Raw genomic sequence first — 17,179 nt, forward strand, 5'->3', positions numbered from 1 at the left:
CCCCAGCTCCAGAGTTTTATTTCAGCTCTTGCACTACAGTCTTTATTTCAGCTCCAGCGCCTCAGATGGTATTCCGCTGCCTGGCGGAAAGGACCTGGGGGTGTTGGTCGACAGCCGGCTGAACATGAGCCAGCAGTGTGCCCAAGTGGCCAAGAAGGCCAACAGCATCCTGGCTTGTATCAGGAATAGTGTGGCCAGCAGGACTTAGGGAAGTGGTCATCCCCCTGGACTCCCTGGTGAGGCTGCACCTGGAATACTGTGTCCAGTTTTGGGCCCCCCCAGTACAAGAAGGACATTGAGGTGCTGGAGCATGTCCAGAGAAGGGCAACGAAGCTGGTAAAGGGTCTGGAGCACAGGCCTTATGAGGAGTGGCTGAGGGAACTGGGGTTGTTTAGCCTGGAGAAGAGGAGGCTGAGGGGAGACCTTATCGCTCTCTACAACTACCTGAAAGGAGGTTGTAGCGAGGTGGGCGTTGGTCTCTTCTCCCAAGTAACAAGCGATAGGACGAGAGGAAATGGCCTCAATTTGCATCAGGGGAGGTTTAGATTGGATATTAGGAAAAAGTTATTCACAGAAAGAGTGGTCAAGCATTGGAACATCCTGCCCAGGTAGGTGGTGGAGTCACCATCCCTGGAGATGTTCAAAAAAACGTGTAGATGTGGCACTTTGGGACATGGTTTAGTAGGCATGGTGGTGTTGGGTTGACGGTTGGACTGACGATCTTAGAGGTCCTTTCCAACCTTAGTGATTCCTAGTTTTTACTTTCATTAAAAAATAATCCAGCCACCAAGCCAGGAAACATGAAATTACGACTCTACCCTTAATTGGTTTAGTGGTGGACTTGGTAATGTTAGGTCAATGTTTGGACTGGATGATCTTAAAGGTCTTTTCCAACCTAAATGATTCTATGATTTCAGCTCCAGTGCTGCGCTGTTTCAGCCCCAGCCACGCTGTCTGTATTTATCTCCAGCTCCAGCCAGGTCAGTATTTCAGCCTAGCCCCAGGGTCTTTGTTCCAGCCCAGACCTGCAGAGTTCATTTCAGCTCCAGCCCTACAGTCTTTATTTCAGCTCTAGCCCTGTGGTCTTTGTTTCGGCTCCAGCGCTAAATTATTTAGTTGAGCTTCAGCCCCATGGTATTAACAAGCAATAGGCCAAGAGGAAACAGCCTCAAGTTGCACCAGAGCAGGCTTAGAGGGGGTATTAGGCGCCATTTCTTCACTGAAATATTTCAGTGCTTTTGACCTTTTTGAGTGGTCAAGCATTGGAACAGGCTGCCCAGGGATGTGGTGGAGTCACCATCCCTGGAGGTGTCTAAAAGACATGTAGACCTGGCACTTAGGGACATGGTTTAGCCGTGGACTTGGCAGTGTTAGGCTTACAGTTGGATGCAATGATCTTAAAAGTCTTTTCCAGCCTAAACGATTCTATGATTATTTATTTCAGTGCCAGCCCTATGGTCTTTATTTCAGCCCCAGCCTCTGCCCCAGGGTCTTTATTTCCCCTCCAGACCCACAGCTGATATTTCAGCTCCAGCTCTGTGTCGTTTAAGCCCCATCCCCATCCTGTATTTGAGCTCCAGCTCTGCATTCAGCTCTACCCCTACAGGCTGTATTTCAGCTCTGTAGCTGTGTATATACATACACTGTGTATTTTGCCTCCAGGTCTGCATCATTTTGCCTCTGGCTCCAGAGTTGGTGTTTCAGCTCCAGCCCTATGGTCTGTATTTCAGCCCAGCCACAGCCCTACAGATTTTATTTCAGCTCCAGCTCCACCCCTACAACCTTTATTCTAGCCCCAGCCCTACAATCTTTATTCCAGCTCCAGCTCTGAGTCACTTTAGCTCCAGCCGCATGGCCTGTATTTCTGCCCCAGCACTACAGGTTTTATTTCAGCTCTTGTCCTACAGTCTTTATTCCAGCTACAGCTCTGCATCGTTTCAGCTCCAGCCCCACACTATGTATTTCAGATCTAGTCCTGTATTATTTATTTCAGCTCCAGGCCTGCATCATTTCAGCCCAGCCCCAGGGTCTGTATTTAAGCCCAGCGCCTGCCTGCTGTATTTCTTTCACCTCCAGCCCTACGATCTGTATTTCAGCTCCAGCCCCATGGTCGTTATTTCAGGTCTAGCTCCACCCTTACACATTTTATTTCAGCTCCAGCTCTGCGGTGTTTGTCTTGGCCCCAGCCCCTGCCCTACAGTCTTTATTTCAGCTTCAGCTCTAGCTCTGCCTCTCCCCGCTGCCTCGGGGTGAAAGCTGCTCCTGGTTCTCGCGGCAGCACCGGGGCTGTTGACGAGTCGTAAATCAGTCACTGTCATATCAGTATGAGCTGGCGTCGCTGTCCCAGTGTTGTCTCGATCGGCGCGTCCGGCTGCGAGCACCGAATAAAGCGCTGCCCCCCCCGCCCCTGCCGCCCGTCTCACGTGTTGAGGTTGAAGGCGCGGGCCGGGATTGGGCCGGGCGGAGATGGGCGGGGCGAGGCCGAGCGGGCCGGGATTGGGCCGGGCGGAGATGGGCGGGGCGAGGCTGGGCGGGTCGGGATTGGGCCGGGCGAGGCTGGGCGGGCCGGGATTGGGCCGGGCGGAGATGGGCGGGGCGAGGCTGGGCGGGCCGGGATTGGGCCGGGCGGAGATGGGCGGGGCGAGGCCGGGCGGGCCGGGATTGGGCCGGGCGGAGATGGGCGGGGCGAGGCCGGGCGGGTCGGGATTGGCGGGGCCGGGCGCTGCCTCGGCCGGGATTGGCTTTGGAGCAGCTTTCACCCCGAGGCAGCGGGGAGAGGCGGAGCTGAAGCTGAAATAAAGACTGTAGGGCGAGAGCTGCAATAGACTCTGGAGCTGGGGCTGGAGTAAAGACCACGGGGCAGGGGCTGAAACGGTGCAGGGCTGGAGCAGAAAGAAAAACCCTGGGGCTGGAGCTGAAATACCGACCGTGGGGCTGGAGAAGAAACGCTGCAGAGCTGGAGCCAAAATAAAGATACCGGGGCGGGAGCAGGAGCTGAAATAAACGCTGTAGCGCTGGAGGGGAAATAAAGCCCCTGGGGCTGGGGCTGAGCCACCGGCCGTGGGGCTGGGGCCGGAGCTGATGCCGAGCTGGAGCGTCCATCAGCGGAGCTGGGACAGGCGGGGGCTGCAGCGAAGCGTGCGTGAGCTGGGGCTGTAGCGAGGTGTCCTTGGGCCGCAGGGCCAGCGCCGCCGGGCAGAGGCCCAGGGCCGGGCAGGGGCAGGCAGGGCCGTCCCCAGCCAGGAGCCGGTCCCGGGCAGGAGCCCAGGCTCGCCTCGTCCTCCCGCGGGCGGGGAGCCCGGCCTCTGCCCGCGGGTGCGGCCCCGCCGGGCGCCTCTCCCCGCCTGGCTCCCCCGGCTCGGCTCGGCTCGGCTCGGCCGCTCCCGGCTCCTCGCCGCGCCGGCGGGCCCCGGCTCCGTGCCCGGGAGGGAGGCAGGGGCAGGGCTGCCGGCCCCCGGAGCCGAGCGCCCGGGGCAGCCCCGGCACCCGGCGGAGCGGCTCGCCCGAGCTGGTGCCGGAGACCCGCGCCTGGCCCGCAGCTCCGCGGGCCTCCCCGCCCTAGGGCCCGGGCCGCCTCCCCGCGGGAGGGCGGGGACGGGGGCTGGGGGCGGCGGCCCCGAGGGCTCCCCGGGCTGGCGGCGGGGCGGGACGGGACGGGCCGGGCCCGGCGCAGCGAGGGGCGGCTCCTCCGGGCGGGCGGGCGGGCGGAGCTCAGCACCGGGCGGGCCCGCAGGCGACCGCGGGAAGGGGAAGGGGCAGGGGCAGGGAGGGGCGGGAGCGGAGCGGGGCGGAGCCGGGGCCGCCAGTCCGGGAGGAGCCGGGGCAGCGCCGGGAACGGCCCCGAGGGCGGGGAGGGGGCGGGCGGTGCCTTAATGGGCGGGAGAGGGGCGGGGCGGAGCGAGGGGCGGGGCGGGGCGGGGCGAGGGGCGGGGCCAGGAGGCAGAGCGCGGGAGGGCGGGGGCGGGGCCTGGGAAAAGGGGCGGGCAGCGGCCCAGCTGGGCGGGGCTAGCGGTGGGGGACCGGAGCTGGCAATGGGAGACGGGAGAAGGGAGGGACGGGGTTGGGGAGGGGCAGGAGTTGATGACAGGGCTGTGGCTCCCAAAGCACAAAGGATGTCACCGAGAGGGTGGCCGTGTCCCGCACCCCTTCCCCAGCCAGGGCAGGCAGCCAGGAGCACTTCGGATGTCTTGGGGAGTCTATCCTTCCCGCACTCCCCGTGTGTTGTGCCCTTTGATCCCCAGCATCCGGGATTAAAGGACAACATGAAAAAGCCACGGCTTTCCCTTAGGTCACCTCTCGGGAGAGATCCCCATCCCATTGGCGGCCCGTCGCAGCGGCACGATGCCCGTCGCAGTAGCACCATCGCCTCAGTTAAACACTGAACCCTCAAAAGCAACGTGTTTTAATGATTTCTGGTTTTGAAGCTCGTGAAAATAATAATAATAATAATAATAATAATAATAATAATAAAAATAAAAAAAACCCAAGACTTCCAGTCATCTCAAGGGCTCCCTCCCCATGTTTAAAAGCCAAACAGAGGGAGCAAGCTCCCCTGTTAAGGTGATGGGATTTCCAGCACCTTCGGTCCCAAAAATAACTGGAGCATCCCAGCATGACAGCCACCTTGAGAAGAGGGATCAAGCATCCCTGCCAGGGCAGCACCTCCAAATTCAGGCTGTCCTCTCCCCCCCCGGGGAGGCGACATCACCAGAGACCCTGCCCCCCAAAAAATGCCAAAGGGGTTAAAGACTACAGAGCTCTCTATTGCTAATATGCGATTTACATCATTTATACAGCATTTATGGGCCCCTGCCTTTATTCCAGCTAAAACTTAGCGTCGGTTTCCCTTAGGAAATGGAAAAAAACCCCAAAGGTTAAGGAAAAGTTAAGTATAAAAAAAATATTTCAAAGAGTCATTCTTGCTTCCCCTCCTTTTAACGTGAAGAAATGTTTTTTTGGGGGGCAGGGGGGGTCTCGAGGAGCTGCTGATGGGCTCCAGGGTCTCCGGTGGGACAGAGGAGTCAGCTCAGGCACCTTCTTGAGAGGAGGACAAGAGGCTGGGGCAGGTGATGTCCCTCTGGCCCTGCTCCCATCAAGATCTGAAAGAAGACAAAAAAAAATTCCCAAGATGTGGGGAGTGTGCATAGGAAGACATTTAAAACCATTATTTCAAAGGTGGGGGTGGGGAGGTGGTTCTTTTGAAACTCAGCTTCATTCTTCCCTGGAATAACAAGGAAATTCAATATAAACACCCCAAAAGGGAGCAAGACACCAACCCCTAGCTCCACCACTGGCTAAATCCAGCTTTTTTTTGGATGCTAGTACAGAAAACCCAGATGAAGGGGAGGAAAAAAGAAATTAAACCGCTCGGGTCCGACCCCCGTCTCTGTTTTTTTTGCCAAGAGAAGGACAGAGAAGGATAGATGGACGTCTCCTTACTGGGAAATCTTGCAGTTTGTCGTGGAGACGTAGCGCCCGGTGTAATGGATGTTGCACCTCACCACATTGTTGGTGAAGTCCGACTCCAGGACGATGTATTTGGGGTTCACTTGAACCTAAAAATGGGGGAAGGGAAAGGAAAAACATCTCCAAAAATTAGTAAGAGGGGGGACAAACAGTGCCGAAACATGTGTTAAAGGGGTGGCACCGAAAAAGGTGCGTGGTCCCAAACCCGATGGTTGTGAAGATCCCAAGCTGACCCCTAAAAATCTCCCCCACCAACCCCAGCCACCTTTAAGACGTAATTCCCTGGCTGCACATCCGTTATATCGATCCACTGGCAGTCAATGTCGGCGTTGTAGGTGTCATAGCAGCCGGGGCTCAAGCCCTGCAGGGAGAAAAGGGGGTTCAAGGGTGTGCTGGGGAGGGTGGTGAACCCTGAGGAGCCCTTTGAGCATCGCCCCTAAAGCCACCTGGGTGTGGGCCGTGCAGGCGTAACGCTTCAGGTTGCCGAAATCGCAGGTGGTGTCCTCCAGGCAGAAGCTGGCTTTGTGCCCCTCGGCCACCTTCCTCCCCGTGGTGGCATCCAGCAGGTCGTAGTGGCTGAACTCGTCCATGCTGTGGTAGTGCCTGGGGACGGGGTGGGGGGACAGAGCCAGGGTGACCGCCCCAAATGGTGCCATCCCCTCCTCAGATGTGATTTTGGGGGCTCCCCATCAACCCTGGGTCAGGGTTGCCAGCTCCCTCCTTGGGGACATTAATTGCAGGAGCTTGGTGGCTTCAGGGACAAAGAGGTGAAGCAAGGTGACACCCCCCGCCCCAAAGGTCTCAAAGCAAAGCCCCCAAAAGGGGGAAATGCCATCAAAAAAGCCTTAAAACTGCAATGAAAGGGAGAGCTGATGGAGGGGAGGAGGGGACACTCACTGGTGGCAGCTGTGCCACTCCCAGGTGTGCCGGGGCCGGCTGGGCAGAAAATCGGCTGTGCCCTGGTTCTTCACCCGCTGGGGAAACCGCAGGAGCACCCGCACATCGTAGTCGGTGGCTTCGGCAGTGTAGGCGGTGCTGGAGACATTGGGGAGATCAATGCCAATGTCCCCCCTGCCCTCGGCCCTGGCCCCAGCCCCAGGGGACAGGAGCTCCACCAGGCGCAGAGCGCAGGCTCAGCCTTGGCACCCCCGGGAAGGAAAATCCCCAGCGAGTGCCTCTGCAGGGAGAGCTTCCTCCATGGAAAAGGAGATGATGAAAAAAGAAGGAGAGGAGGGAAGGTCCCCTGCCCTGCAGCACCCACCAGACACCTTCCTTTCCCTTTCCCTTTTTCCTTCTCCTCTCCTTCCCCCTCCTCTCCTTCATCCTTCTTCCCCTTCCCTTCCCCTTTCTTCTTCCCTCTCACCTTTCCTCTCCTTTCCCTTTTTCTTCTCTTCTCCTCTCCTTCATCCTTCTCCTTCATCCTTCTCCTCCTTCACCTTCCCTTTCCCCTTCCCTCTTCCCTATCCTTCCCTTCCCCTTTCCTTTTCTCATCCATCCTTCTCCTCCTTCCTCATCCCTCTTCCCTTTCCTCTTTCCTTCTCTCCTCCATCCTCCTTCACCCTTCTCCTCCTCCCCCATCCCTCCTCCCTTTCCCCTTTCCTTCCCCTCTCCTCCATCCTCCTCTCCCCACCAGCACATCTCCCATTCCCACCCCACTATACCACCCCACCTGCCCACTCCCCATCTCCCCCTCGCCCTAGGATGCAGCCCACAGCCCACACCCCATGGCTGCTCCTACCTGGCCAGGCACTTCTCCTCAGCTGCGCAGCGCAGCGAGTACAGGTGAGCTCGCTGCACGTAGGTGGACGCTTGCACATAGTTGGGGTCCGGCACCAAGTCAGGGAGACCTGCCAGGAGGATGGGGACAGTCCTGAGGACTGGGACAGGGCTTTGGGACAGGGTCTGGGGACAAGGCTTGGGGATGCAGTGGTCCCCTCCTTGAAGCAGCCAGCCCTGACCTCATGGGGAACGTTTGCTTTGGTGACCGCCACATTTTTTTAATTTTAAACTGCAGATGGAAAATCTTCCCCTCCCTTCCCCTCCCCTTCCCCCCCACCGGCTCCTGCTGGCAAATCCCAGTCCTCCATTTTCCTACAGTGGGATTGCTCAACCAGTCCTCCTGGAAGCGATTACACCCAGCCCTGGCCTGTTGCTGTGCCTGGCCACCCTGTGAGGGGTTATTGGGGTCCCCCTGAGTCCCCCAGCTCCCACTCCTGCAGCAGCCAGGGACAGGGGGTGACATGACTGCCAAAAAATGGAGGTCCCTCTTTCCTGCCCAGTTTCCTGTTTTTCACCCCAAAACAGGGCTGAAAGTGGGGGCTCTTCTAACCCCAGGCCCCCATGCCGTTACCCTTCTTCTCCTTTAATTCCTGACACCCTGCACTTGGGGCCAAGCCAAAGTGAGCTGTGGACAGACAGACGGACAGACAGACAGACAGACACATAGGGATGGGCGTGGGCTGCCTCGCTTTCCAAAAGCATTACAGAGCCCAGCTGGAGCTGGAGCTTCCCCACCCCCAGCAATGCCCTTTCACACCTCCCCTTCCCAAAGGCTCCTCCGGGACCATTGACCTGGAAAGCATCCTTACATCTGCCCCTCAAGAAGGACCAGGATGCGGGGGGATGCTCCCCAGCTGCTCCCTGCCTCAGTTTCCCTTCTCACAGCCCTCTGCAAAGCCAAGTCTGCTCCGCATCAACCTCTGCTTAGCATCTTCTCTTCCTGTGAGCAAACCAGCCTGTCCCCATCCCCATCTTCATCCCCATCCGCACCCCCATCCTCATCTGCATCCCCATCCCCATCCTCATCCCTGTCCTTGTCCCCATCCCCATCCTCATCCCTGTCCTCATCCCCATCCCCATCCCTCATTCTCATCCCCATCCCCTTTCAAGGGACGAGGGGGCTCCAGCCACATCAGCTCCTCCCTCTGCACCCAGACAGTTTCCAGCACATTTCCTTTTTTCCCTCCTATTTTTTTATCCCTATTTTCCCTTTTTTCTGTGGGCAAAAAGAACAATGCCTTCTTGTTTCTTGGCCTGCCTTCCCTCGAGGGATCACGTCACTCCATTGGAGCTCGTTTCCTGCCCTGCTTGCTTGGTCATCACTGCTGATGTAATACCCAGGGGGGCCGTGCACGCCAGGGGGGAAAATCAGGAGAGCTTGGAAAGACTCCCCCCCCCCCCAAAAAAAAAATTAATAATAAAAAAAGCAATGGAGAAAGACCCCTGGGCCCCATCCTGCTTGTGAGAAGAACATTTGTCATCATTTATAAAACAGCTTTTCCTCCCTGCTGTTGTTTATAATAAATTCTTGGACGCTCAAGAGAGAAACCCGACTCCTGTACCAACGGGGAGTTTTATTTTCCCCCCATGACGGAGCTTGCCCTGGATGGCCCCGTTGTTATTGTAGGGTCTCACGCCTGATTTTCTGCTCAGGCCTGGCAGCGAAGGATCAAACCACAAGTGCTGGCATCACTGGGGTTAATAGGATGGCAGGATCCAGCCTCACCACCCTCCAAATGTCCCCTTATCACAGCAGGGCACCAAACTGCCCCACCCAGGGCTGGCAAAATCCTGATCCTTTTTGCTGAGCCAGCACTTTTCCATCTCCTGCAAGTCAGGGGGCCTGGCAGCCCCCCACTATCGCCTCCAAGAAGGGACAACCACAGCAAGAAAATGTTTGTTTTTCCTCCTCCACCCCTTGGCCTGCCCCGGGGAGCTGCCAGAGAAGATTTCCTTCTAACTCACCGTGAAAATTAAAATAATAAAAAAAGGCAAGCCTGCTCCCCGCTGCGCTGTTTGTGCAGGTGTGCCGGGCTTAGCAGAAAAATCCCAGCTCCAGCAGTTTTCCGAAAGGGCGGCTGCTTCACTTCCCTGTGCCCAGCAGTGCTGGGTCCCAGCCCTGGAGATGCAGGGACCACGGAAGCTGGCTGTGAGCAGTGGGGACGGGGTCATGGGGACACCCCCAAGCGACCAAGATGCACCCCTTCATCCCCCCATTCTGTCCCATCCCTGCAGCATCCCTCTTCCCGCACCTTCTGACGCACACCTTCATCCCCCCATCCCAGCCCCACTGAATCTTCTCAGGATCCACTGCTGGTTGTTAAATGCCTGGAGATAGCAACAAAACCAACCCAAACCCATCCCCAAGCCCACAAAAGGGAGACTTTCCCAGCAAGATTGTCATCTCCTGGCCCAATTGCCCCACCCAGGGGTGAACAGCATGCTCAGATGTCACCACAGCCACCATGACTCAAGTTTAGTGGGTACCAAAATCGCCATCACCCCATGGGATTTCCAAAACCCATACCCATTCAAAAACCAACCCCGGGCAACCCATTCGCATGAAGGCAAGGCAAAAAACCCCACTGGAGATGGAGGAAAGCAGAGGGGAGGGGTCTGGCTAGGGGTCAGGGTGAGGAAGCCCTTGGAGATGCCTCCTGGGGGTCCGTCGGGAGTGGGGAACCCTGGTGGGAACTGGCATCTTGTCTGAACCCCACAAGCAGGGGTGGGCTATGTGCCCCCATGGCTTAGATGCCACGTGGGCTTGGCTTTCACCATGCCAAGAACCCTTTTGCATGAGATTATTCAGCCCCTGGGCAAGACTTGGGTGACACTTGGGTCCTCTGCAGTGGCCGTGAACAGGAGACATAAAGACTTTCGGTGTCTCCTCCCCATCTCCTTGCCAAAGCCTGGTCTACTCCTTTATCTCCTTCTCTTGACCAAACCACATACTGTGCTTCTCTCCCATCTCCACCACAGACTGGCCACCTATAGATTTAGGGCTGGAAACTATTTCAACTTTCATCTTCTAAGGTGACTTCACCGACTGGTTTGGATGGAGGGAGGCAGATGATCCACGATGCTCATGCAAGCCCCTCTAAATCCCCTCATAAAAGCTGGTGGGATCTAATTGCTTAATTAACCCCCCAGGTGCCCCATGAGGGGCCAGGAATGCTACACATTCCTGAGCCGATTAGGAGGCTCTTAAAGAGCTTAGGCGCATATTTAACATCTAATTCAGCTTTATAAAGTGTTTTGACCAATTAAGAAACCTGCCTGAAGGGTGGCCCCACAGGCGACAGGCTTGGTGGTTTTTTTTTTTTTTTTTCTGGTGACCCCCATGGAGGTGACAGCTTTCCCCAAACAAAGGTTGGCTGGAGAGAGCAGTAGGTGACCCGGAGGAGAAGTCAGGCAATGGGGTGGCTCCAGAGAGCCGCCTCCCTGGGCTGGTCAGATGATCTTTATTCCTTTCTTTATATTTATTAAGGAAAAATGTGAAGAAGGAGGCTGGGGGCTCCTGCACCAAGAGGTGGGTGTCCCACTGATGGGCTTGTTGGCCAACAAGGGTTGTCCACGCACCACCCATGGGCACCCCGATCCCCCTGGCAGAGCCATGGCACCATCACCTCCTGGCCCAGCTTCCAGGGATCCTTGAAGGTCACCTTTGCCAACAGGGAGAAGATAAGCTGGGCAGGCATTTTCTCATTCTGCTATTGCCTCAGGTCATCTGCGGGCGAGCTGTCCCCAGGCGTCCCTTCCCAGAGACACGGGACTACCTCCTCATCCCTGCATCCCTTGCCCCTCCATCCCTCATCTAGATCCAGAGGAAGATCCTCTCCACACAAATCCTGTCCCCAACCTCTTTCCCACACATCTTCGTCAGGGCTGGCTGGACCTTGGGCTGACCCAGCCCGGCTGCTCGCACTGTGTTTACTCGCTCGCACGCAATGGGGCAGGGCTGGGATGAGCACTTCCCCCCAGTACGAACCCTCTGGGATGGGATTTTCTCAGAAACCAGGGATGGGGCTGGATGGGTTATGGGGTCAGATGGGTCAGAGGCTCCAGCTGAGATGGGTTTCCCAAGGGACAGGCAGGGAACAGATCCCCCAGGCTGCTGCTCCTTACGCCCTCCAGCTTTGCTTCCAATTTCACCACGGAGCAAAAACACTCTTGGCAAGCCTCAGCCAAAAGCCACAGGATTTCATCAGGATTGGGGTCAGTAGGACGTGAAATGATGGTGTCCCTGCTGCAGCCCCAATGTGGCCATCACAGGGGGGCGATCGGCCCCATGTGAGGCAGCACAGATCCACCCTGTGAACCAAGTCTGCCCCGGCACAGGGCACACAGCCAGAATGACCCGCGACATGGCAGTGTTCTACCCCAGAAGCACAGCGTACCCCAGACCCATGGCACACAGTAACCCCACGCAGGCAGGATGGCCTGGGACATGGCACATAACTGCCCCTTGAGCACAGTGTCCCCCCATCCCACAGCACAGACCCACCCCACAAGCATGGGATGACCTGGGATGCAGCACAGACCCAGCCCATGAGCACAGGATAACCTGGGACATGGCACAGATGCATCCCAAACCAAGACCCTGCTGGGACTTCCCCCTATGCACCCCTTCCCTTTTCTCCCCATTTTTCACCACCTCAAACATCATTCCCAAATCATGTAGGGTCTCCAACAGCCCCAGCCCCTCAGCCACATTTGTCCCCATAGCACCAGGGCAGCATCCTTGGAGAGTGACTGGCACCAGACATGGGTGCAGAGGGCTCGGTCCTCGGGGATGCCTTCTCCCCAGGCGATGAAGCACCCAGGGCACCATCCCACCTTGGGGAGCTGCCACCCGCCCCAGGGCCCCCCCCAGACTCACCCCGTCCACCGTGGCTGGGTCTGTAGACGCTGCCCACGCTGACCCGGGCTTGGCTATCAGGGACGGCTTGCGGCATTTCGGGGCTCCTAGCAGGCAGGTAGGACTCGGGGCGAGGAACCCCATAAGGTTCAAGTGCCCGAAAAGGTGGCTGCGGCTCATAGGGTGGGTACTGGCCCCCGTACCCAGTCCCAGTGGGAGCTTGCAGGTTATCGGCCGATGCGATGCTGTGGCTGGCGGGTTGCTGGTTGGCGTACGAGTCCGGGCCGCCCTGCTCCGGTGAGCCCCCCACGTCGTGATACAAGCTATGGGAGTACCGTCGGTCCAGCCCATCGACTGGTTGGGGGATGGCAGGCACGTAGGGGCGTTCGGCCACCGGGTAGTAACCCTGGGCTCTATAGGGGCTCTGCTCCTCCCCGTAGTCCTCGTAGCGTGCCCGGGGTTGGAAGGGGTACACCACGCTGGCGCCCGCCGCCGCTGAAGCCACGGCCGCCCCACCGGTGCCGGTGCTGCGGTAATAGGTGTACGCTTCATCGTACACCCGGGGTGCCTCATAGGGCTCATACTGGGGGGCAAAGGGGAATTGGGGGTACGCCGGCTGCCCGACGGAGGCATAGGCGAAGGATGATGATGAGGAGGAGGAGGAGGAAGAAGAGGAGGAGGAGGAGGAGGAGGAGGAAGGCTGGCGCAAGCGGCCGGCAGGCCGTACCCGTTGCGAAGCGGTGCTGTCGCCCACCGGTCCCTCGCGCCAGTTTTCGGGCACCTGCCCGAAACCGAAGGGGTGCCGCGTCTGCCCCCGCACCGTCTCGGAGCCCGGCCGCGGCGGTATCGCCGGTGCCTGCCGCCGGACGCTGCCCGTTCCTCCGGTCGTTGCTCCCGCCAACAACAACCGGCTCCCTCCGGGTCTCTCCTGCCCCGCCGGTACGTACTCGGCGCCGGTATTAAGCAAGCTGTAAACGCGGCCGTTGTTCTCCCACTGGATCAGCTGCCGCCAAGGCTGCCCGCCGCCCGCCTGCTCCTGCCCGCCCGCCAGCAGGCAGAGCCCGCAGCCCAGCGCTGCCCACAGCCCCCACGCTGCCCGCCGCGCCATCCCGTCAGCGGCTGCCGCCGGCCCCCGGCCCCGCGGCGGCTTCCCCCAGCGCCCGCCGCCCAGCCCCGGCGGAGCGGCTCCCGGGGCGGGCGGAGCGGCCGCGCTCCCCGGCGGCGGCGGCGGCGGCGGCAGCGGCGGCGGCGGCGGCGAGGGAAGCGGGGCGGGAGGGGGGGAGCGGCGCCGCCGGGTCCTAGGAACCGCCTCCGGCACGGATCCTGCCCTCCAGGAGCCGGGAGGAAGGGCTGCAGGGTGCTGGCTCCAGGCAAGATGCATCCGCTCGGGATCAAAACCTGACATTTCGGCTTCTTACACTTTTTTTTAAGCCTGGCACCACGCACGCCTTCAATACTTGGGTTGAATTCTGTGGGTTTTGGTGTTACACAATGGCCTCGAAATAGGGATCGGGCTTGTGGAAAGCGCTGATGGGGCAACCACTGCTCAGAAGGACCCCGTTTTCCCCCAAAGGGACCCAAATTCACACCAGTGACTGTCCCACGTGGAGGCCCAATACCAGGGTGAGGGCCTGGACAAGCACCTTCACTCCCTCCCAAAAGCTTTCAATAAGTTTCAGAGGGGAAACCGTGCCAAAAAAAATGCTGCTTTCCCCCAGAATTTGTCTCTTTGCGACAATTTGGGGTTTTTTCCCTCGATACTGTATCCCAAATAAGGATGGATCCTGAACAAAATGTTTTTAACAAGCTCCGGGGAGGAATAAAACCAGACACCAGCTGGTAACTCGGAGATGGAAATATTAAACAAAAAGGGGGACCTGAGGAGCCAATCCAGGTGGTCCCCAACCTTGCTGCCAGCTGGATCCGGCCCGTGCAAACCCCAAATCCATCACCACACCGGGGCCATTGCCCTGGCTCGCTCCTCCGCATCGCTGAATGAAGGGCCTGTGCAAACAGAGTGCTGGGGCCTCGCCGCCTTGTCTTCCCCAGGGACCCCTTGAGCCCCCCTCCCCCTTTTTACAGTCTCACGACCCCAGCCTGGCATCCATAGGAGGATATTTTGGGGCAGAATTGGGGCTGGGAAAAAGCATCCCAGCATCCTACCCTCCACCTTCCACCCTGGGGAAACTGAGGCAGCCCCCCAAAAGCCGGAGCGGACACCCTAACTGCTGCCACCCCCCCTGTCCCTGGAGCTGCCCTTGTGCTGCTCGGCACTTTTCTGTTGCTTTAAGTCCTGGCCGTAGGGAGGTGTGTTTTCCACGTGTAGATTTTTCCTTTTCCCCTTTTCCCCCCCTCCTGCCGCTTTCCCAGCCCTGAAGCTGGGGATGGAGCCAGGATGAGGCCAGGGGCCAAGGCCAGCCTGACCACGGGGGATCCCAGCACCGGGCCTTTCTGGAGGGCCTGAATCCCCCCCCCGTGGGACCCCCCCAGTTCCCTGCATCCCCCAATATTTCTTTGCTTTTCCTTGCTCCCCCTGCTCCTGCCCGTGCTCCTCCCTTCTCCCCGCAGGGACTGGAAATACCAGAGTTGATGTAATAGGCAGCGCAGCGCTGGCCAGGAAGGAAAGCCTGGCCTAACCTCCTCCTCCCACATCCCCACAGTCCCCACAGCTGCCTGTCCTGAGTGGGGAAGGGCACACAGGGGACTGGCCGTGGGTCATTCCTCTCTGTATCACCCCAGCCCTGCAAACAGCCAGGATTTTTTTTTGGGGGGGGGGGGGGGGGGGGGGGGGATAGGACTTGGCGTGATGTAAGGGGGGGGACACCCAGCAGGGACAGGGTTACCCCCCACCCTGGTGTGGGGCAGGAGGGGGATGGAGGGATGACAGGGGTGGCTCCCTATAGCTTTAGTTCAAGGGTGGGGTTCCCATGTGGCTTCCCACCCCATCCCGCTCGCAGGCCATGAGATGCCACCGGGACACGGTGGCCGAGGGGACAGGCTACCGTCCCCATAACTCTTAACAGGGATGGTTAAGGACATGCAGGGTCACACCCCGCATCCCCACGGGGGTTCAGCATCCCCAGAGATGATACAGGAAAGGGGTAGCCAGAGGGCATCTGTCCCAAAGCAGGACCCTGGGCCACCAAGATGTGACACGAGGGGCCGTGTCCTGCTGTACTGGGGGGTCCCCACCCCCACTAGATGGTGCCAGCAGCCCACGCTTGCAGTGTCACCGCACTTGGGGTGACAGCAGCGGGGACAGCCACCCATGCAGTGGCTTCTCCCACCCCAGCCCCACAGAAATCCCTTCCCGCGGTGGGGTGGGAGAAGGGGGCAGAGGGGCTGGACCCCCTGAACCATTTTCTCCCTGCTTCTTTTTGTAAGGATCCCAAGGGGGTGGATGTGGGTGCCTGTATCCAGTACCAGAGCTGGGGGCATTGCGGGGTGGCTCCCCAAAAGAAGACAAGGCGAAGCCATGGTGCTGGGGAAACTGAGGTAGTGCTGGCCTGCAGCAAGCCCCTAGCACAGCTTCAGTGCCTCCATTCCTCTCCGCTGGGCTCAAACCCCAAATTTCAATTGGTTAACCCCTCAACCTGTCCATTCTGCTTTCCCTTTGCAGAAATAATTACCAATACAGTGATTTTGTTTCATTCCCAAACGATTAAATTACTTAGCAATGTAATTACCTAAAGACTGGTTTTCTATTATTATTATTTTTAGGCAATTTGGGATAACCAGTATTGTGGGTAATTGGGTGTCACCTTGCTGAATTAGCAGGGACACGTGGTCACCATGGGGCATGGTAGCATGAAGGCTTCTCTGGCTCCATCCATGTCAAGCTCACCCAAAAGCTCATTCCCAGGATTTTCCTGCCTCCTTTTTAATATGGATTTTCCAGGACTGACTTGATTTTCCAAGACAGCCAGGTGAGGGAAAGCGTGGAGGAGAAAAGGGGGAATTTAATGAACTTGAATCTCCACTTTCTCATCCCAAAACAGGTCGTTTTGGGGAACAGCAGACTTTTCCCACAAGCAATTTTTAACCGTTTATGGCAGAAATCCCCCTCTTTTCTCCAGTTCCCACCATATCAAGTTTAAAAGGAAATAATCAAAATTACTGTTCTCCATGTCCCTCTGATCACTGGGAAAGCTGTATGGGAAGGCAGCTGAGACATCTTGCATGCTATGAGTGTGCCAGTTCCCAGCGTCCTTCAGGATGGGCTGCAGGGAAGCCAGGATGTCTCCTGCTCCATCCCTTTACCCCCTATGCCTGGGTGGGTGGCCCTGCATTTACCTCCCTCCTGCCCTGGGCTGCTGGGAAAAGAAACTGAGGCATGAGGGACTTTCCCCTGGCTGGCACAGGGTACACTCGCACTGGGACCTGAGCAAATCCCACCGGGCATTTTGGCATCCATCAGCAGACAGGGGAGCTGGCAGTCAAGGAAACCTGGTGAGCATCCTCCTCTACGTAACCAATCTGAACTCTCCAGCCGGAGCCGGTAAGCACTTTCAGCAGTGGAATGTGTTTGAAACTTCATTTATCCACCAACCTAAATGGAAGACACTTTATTACTTTTATCTCTGCATCTCCATTGAAATACTTACTGGCTGGGTGTAAACAAGCCCTTAACTTCTTCTCTGCCAGCTGCTGACAGCCACAGAGGTCAGCTGCTACAATTGATGCCCTCAAAATTCCCTGTTCAACCATGCACTTCTTGATTTTAAGTGTGGGGTAATTTCCCAATCAGGGAAAGGTGGATTTGTCATCCCAGCTGCAGCTATTGAACCTACCAAACCCTGCTGCTGCACAAAAATCCCCCCAAGCTTTATATTCCTCGTTTCCCAGGGTGGGTATAAGAGAAGGAAAAGCGTGAAGTGATGCTATATATCCTCCAGCAGTTAGCGGCAGAGGGATTTTTTGGATCATCTTGTCCCTAAAAGTCTTTTTCATCCATGTATTTGTCTGGTGATGGCATCCTGTGGGAAGGATCCAAAGCCGAACGAAGGTTGTGCAAGCTCTTTCCTTCCTAGAGCCACTCTTGAGGCAGGAATGCAAGAAAAAGGGGGAAAAAAGTAT

The 17,179-nt window shown here is 57.8% G+C and overlaps 1 protein-coding gene across 1 annotated transcript; it reads right to left on the reverse strand.

Moving 5' to 3' along the window:
* Positions 1-5,435: 5,435 nt before the first annotated feature.
* On the reverse strand, positions 5,436-13,211 carry LOXL1 (lysyl oxidase like 1). The gene is made up of 6 exons (XM_009487761.2): positions 12,125-13,211; positions 7,205-7,313; positions 6,364-6,501; positions 5,913-6,069; positions 5,732-5,827; positions 5,436-5,555 (listed from the first exon to the last, which is right to left on the reverse strand). The coding sequence occupies exons 1-6, from the start codon at positions 13,209-13,211 to the stop codon at positions 5,436-5,438; spliced, it is 1,707 nt and encodes a 568-aa protein (XP_009486036.2).
* Positions 13,212-17,179: the final 3,968 nt, after the last annotated feature.

Source organism: Pelecanus crispus, chromosome 7 (genome assembly GCF_030463565.1).
Source record: "Pelecanus crispus isolate bPelCri1 chromosome 7, bPelCri1.pri, whole genome shotgun sequence".
NCBI classification, from domain to species: Eukaryota; Metazoa; Chordata; class Aves; order Pelecaniformes; family Pelecanidae; genus Pelecanus; species Pelecanus crispus.

Bases quoted from the DNA above. Each gene is read 5' to 3' on its own strand.
- LOXL1 (XM_009487761.2), bottom strand. From the start codon at position 13,211: ATGGCGCGGCGGGCAGCGTGGGGGCTGTGGGCAGCGCTGGGCTGCGGG. The intron at 6,070-6,363 runs GTGAGTGTCCCC...CCCCGTCCCCAG, and splicing joins GAGTGGCACAGCTGCCACCA to GCACTACCACAGCATGGACG. The intron at 5,556-5,731 runs GTGGCTGGGGTT...CCCCATTTTTAG, and splicing joins CAGGGAATTACGTCTTAAAG to GTTCAAGTGAACCCCAAATA.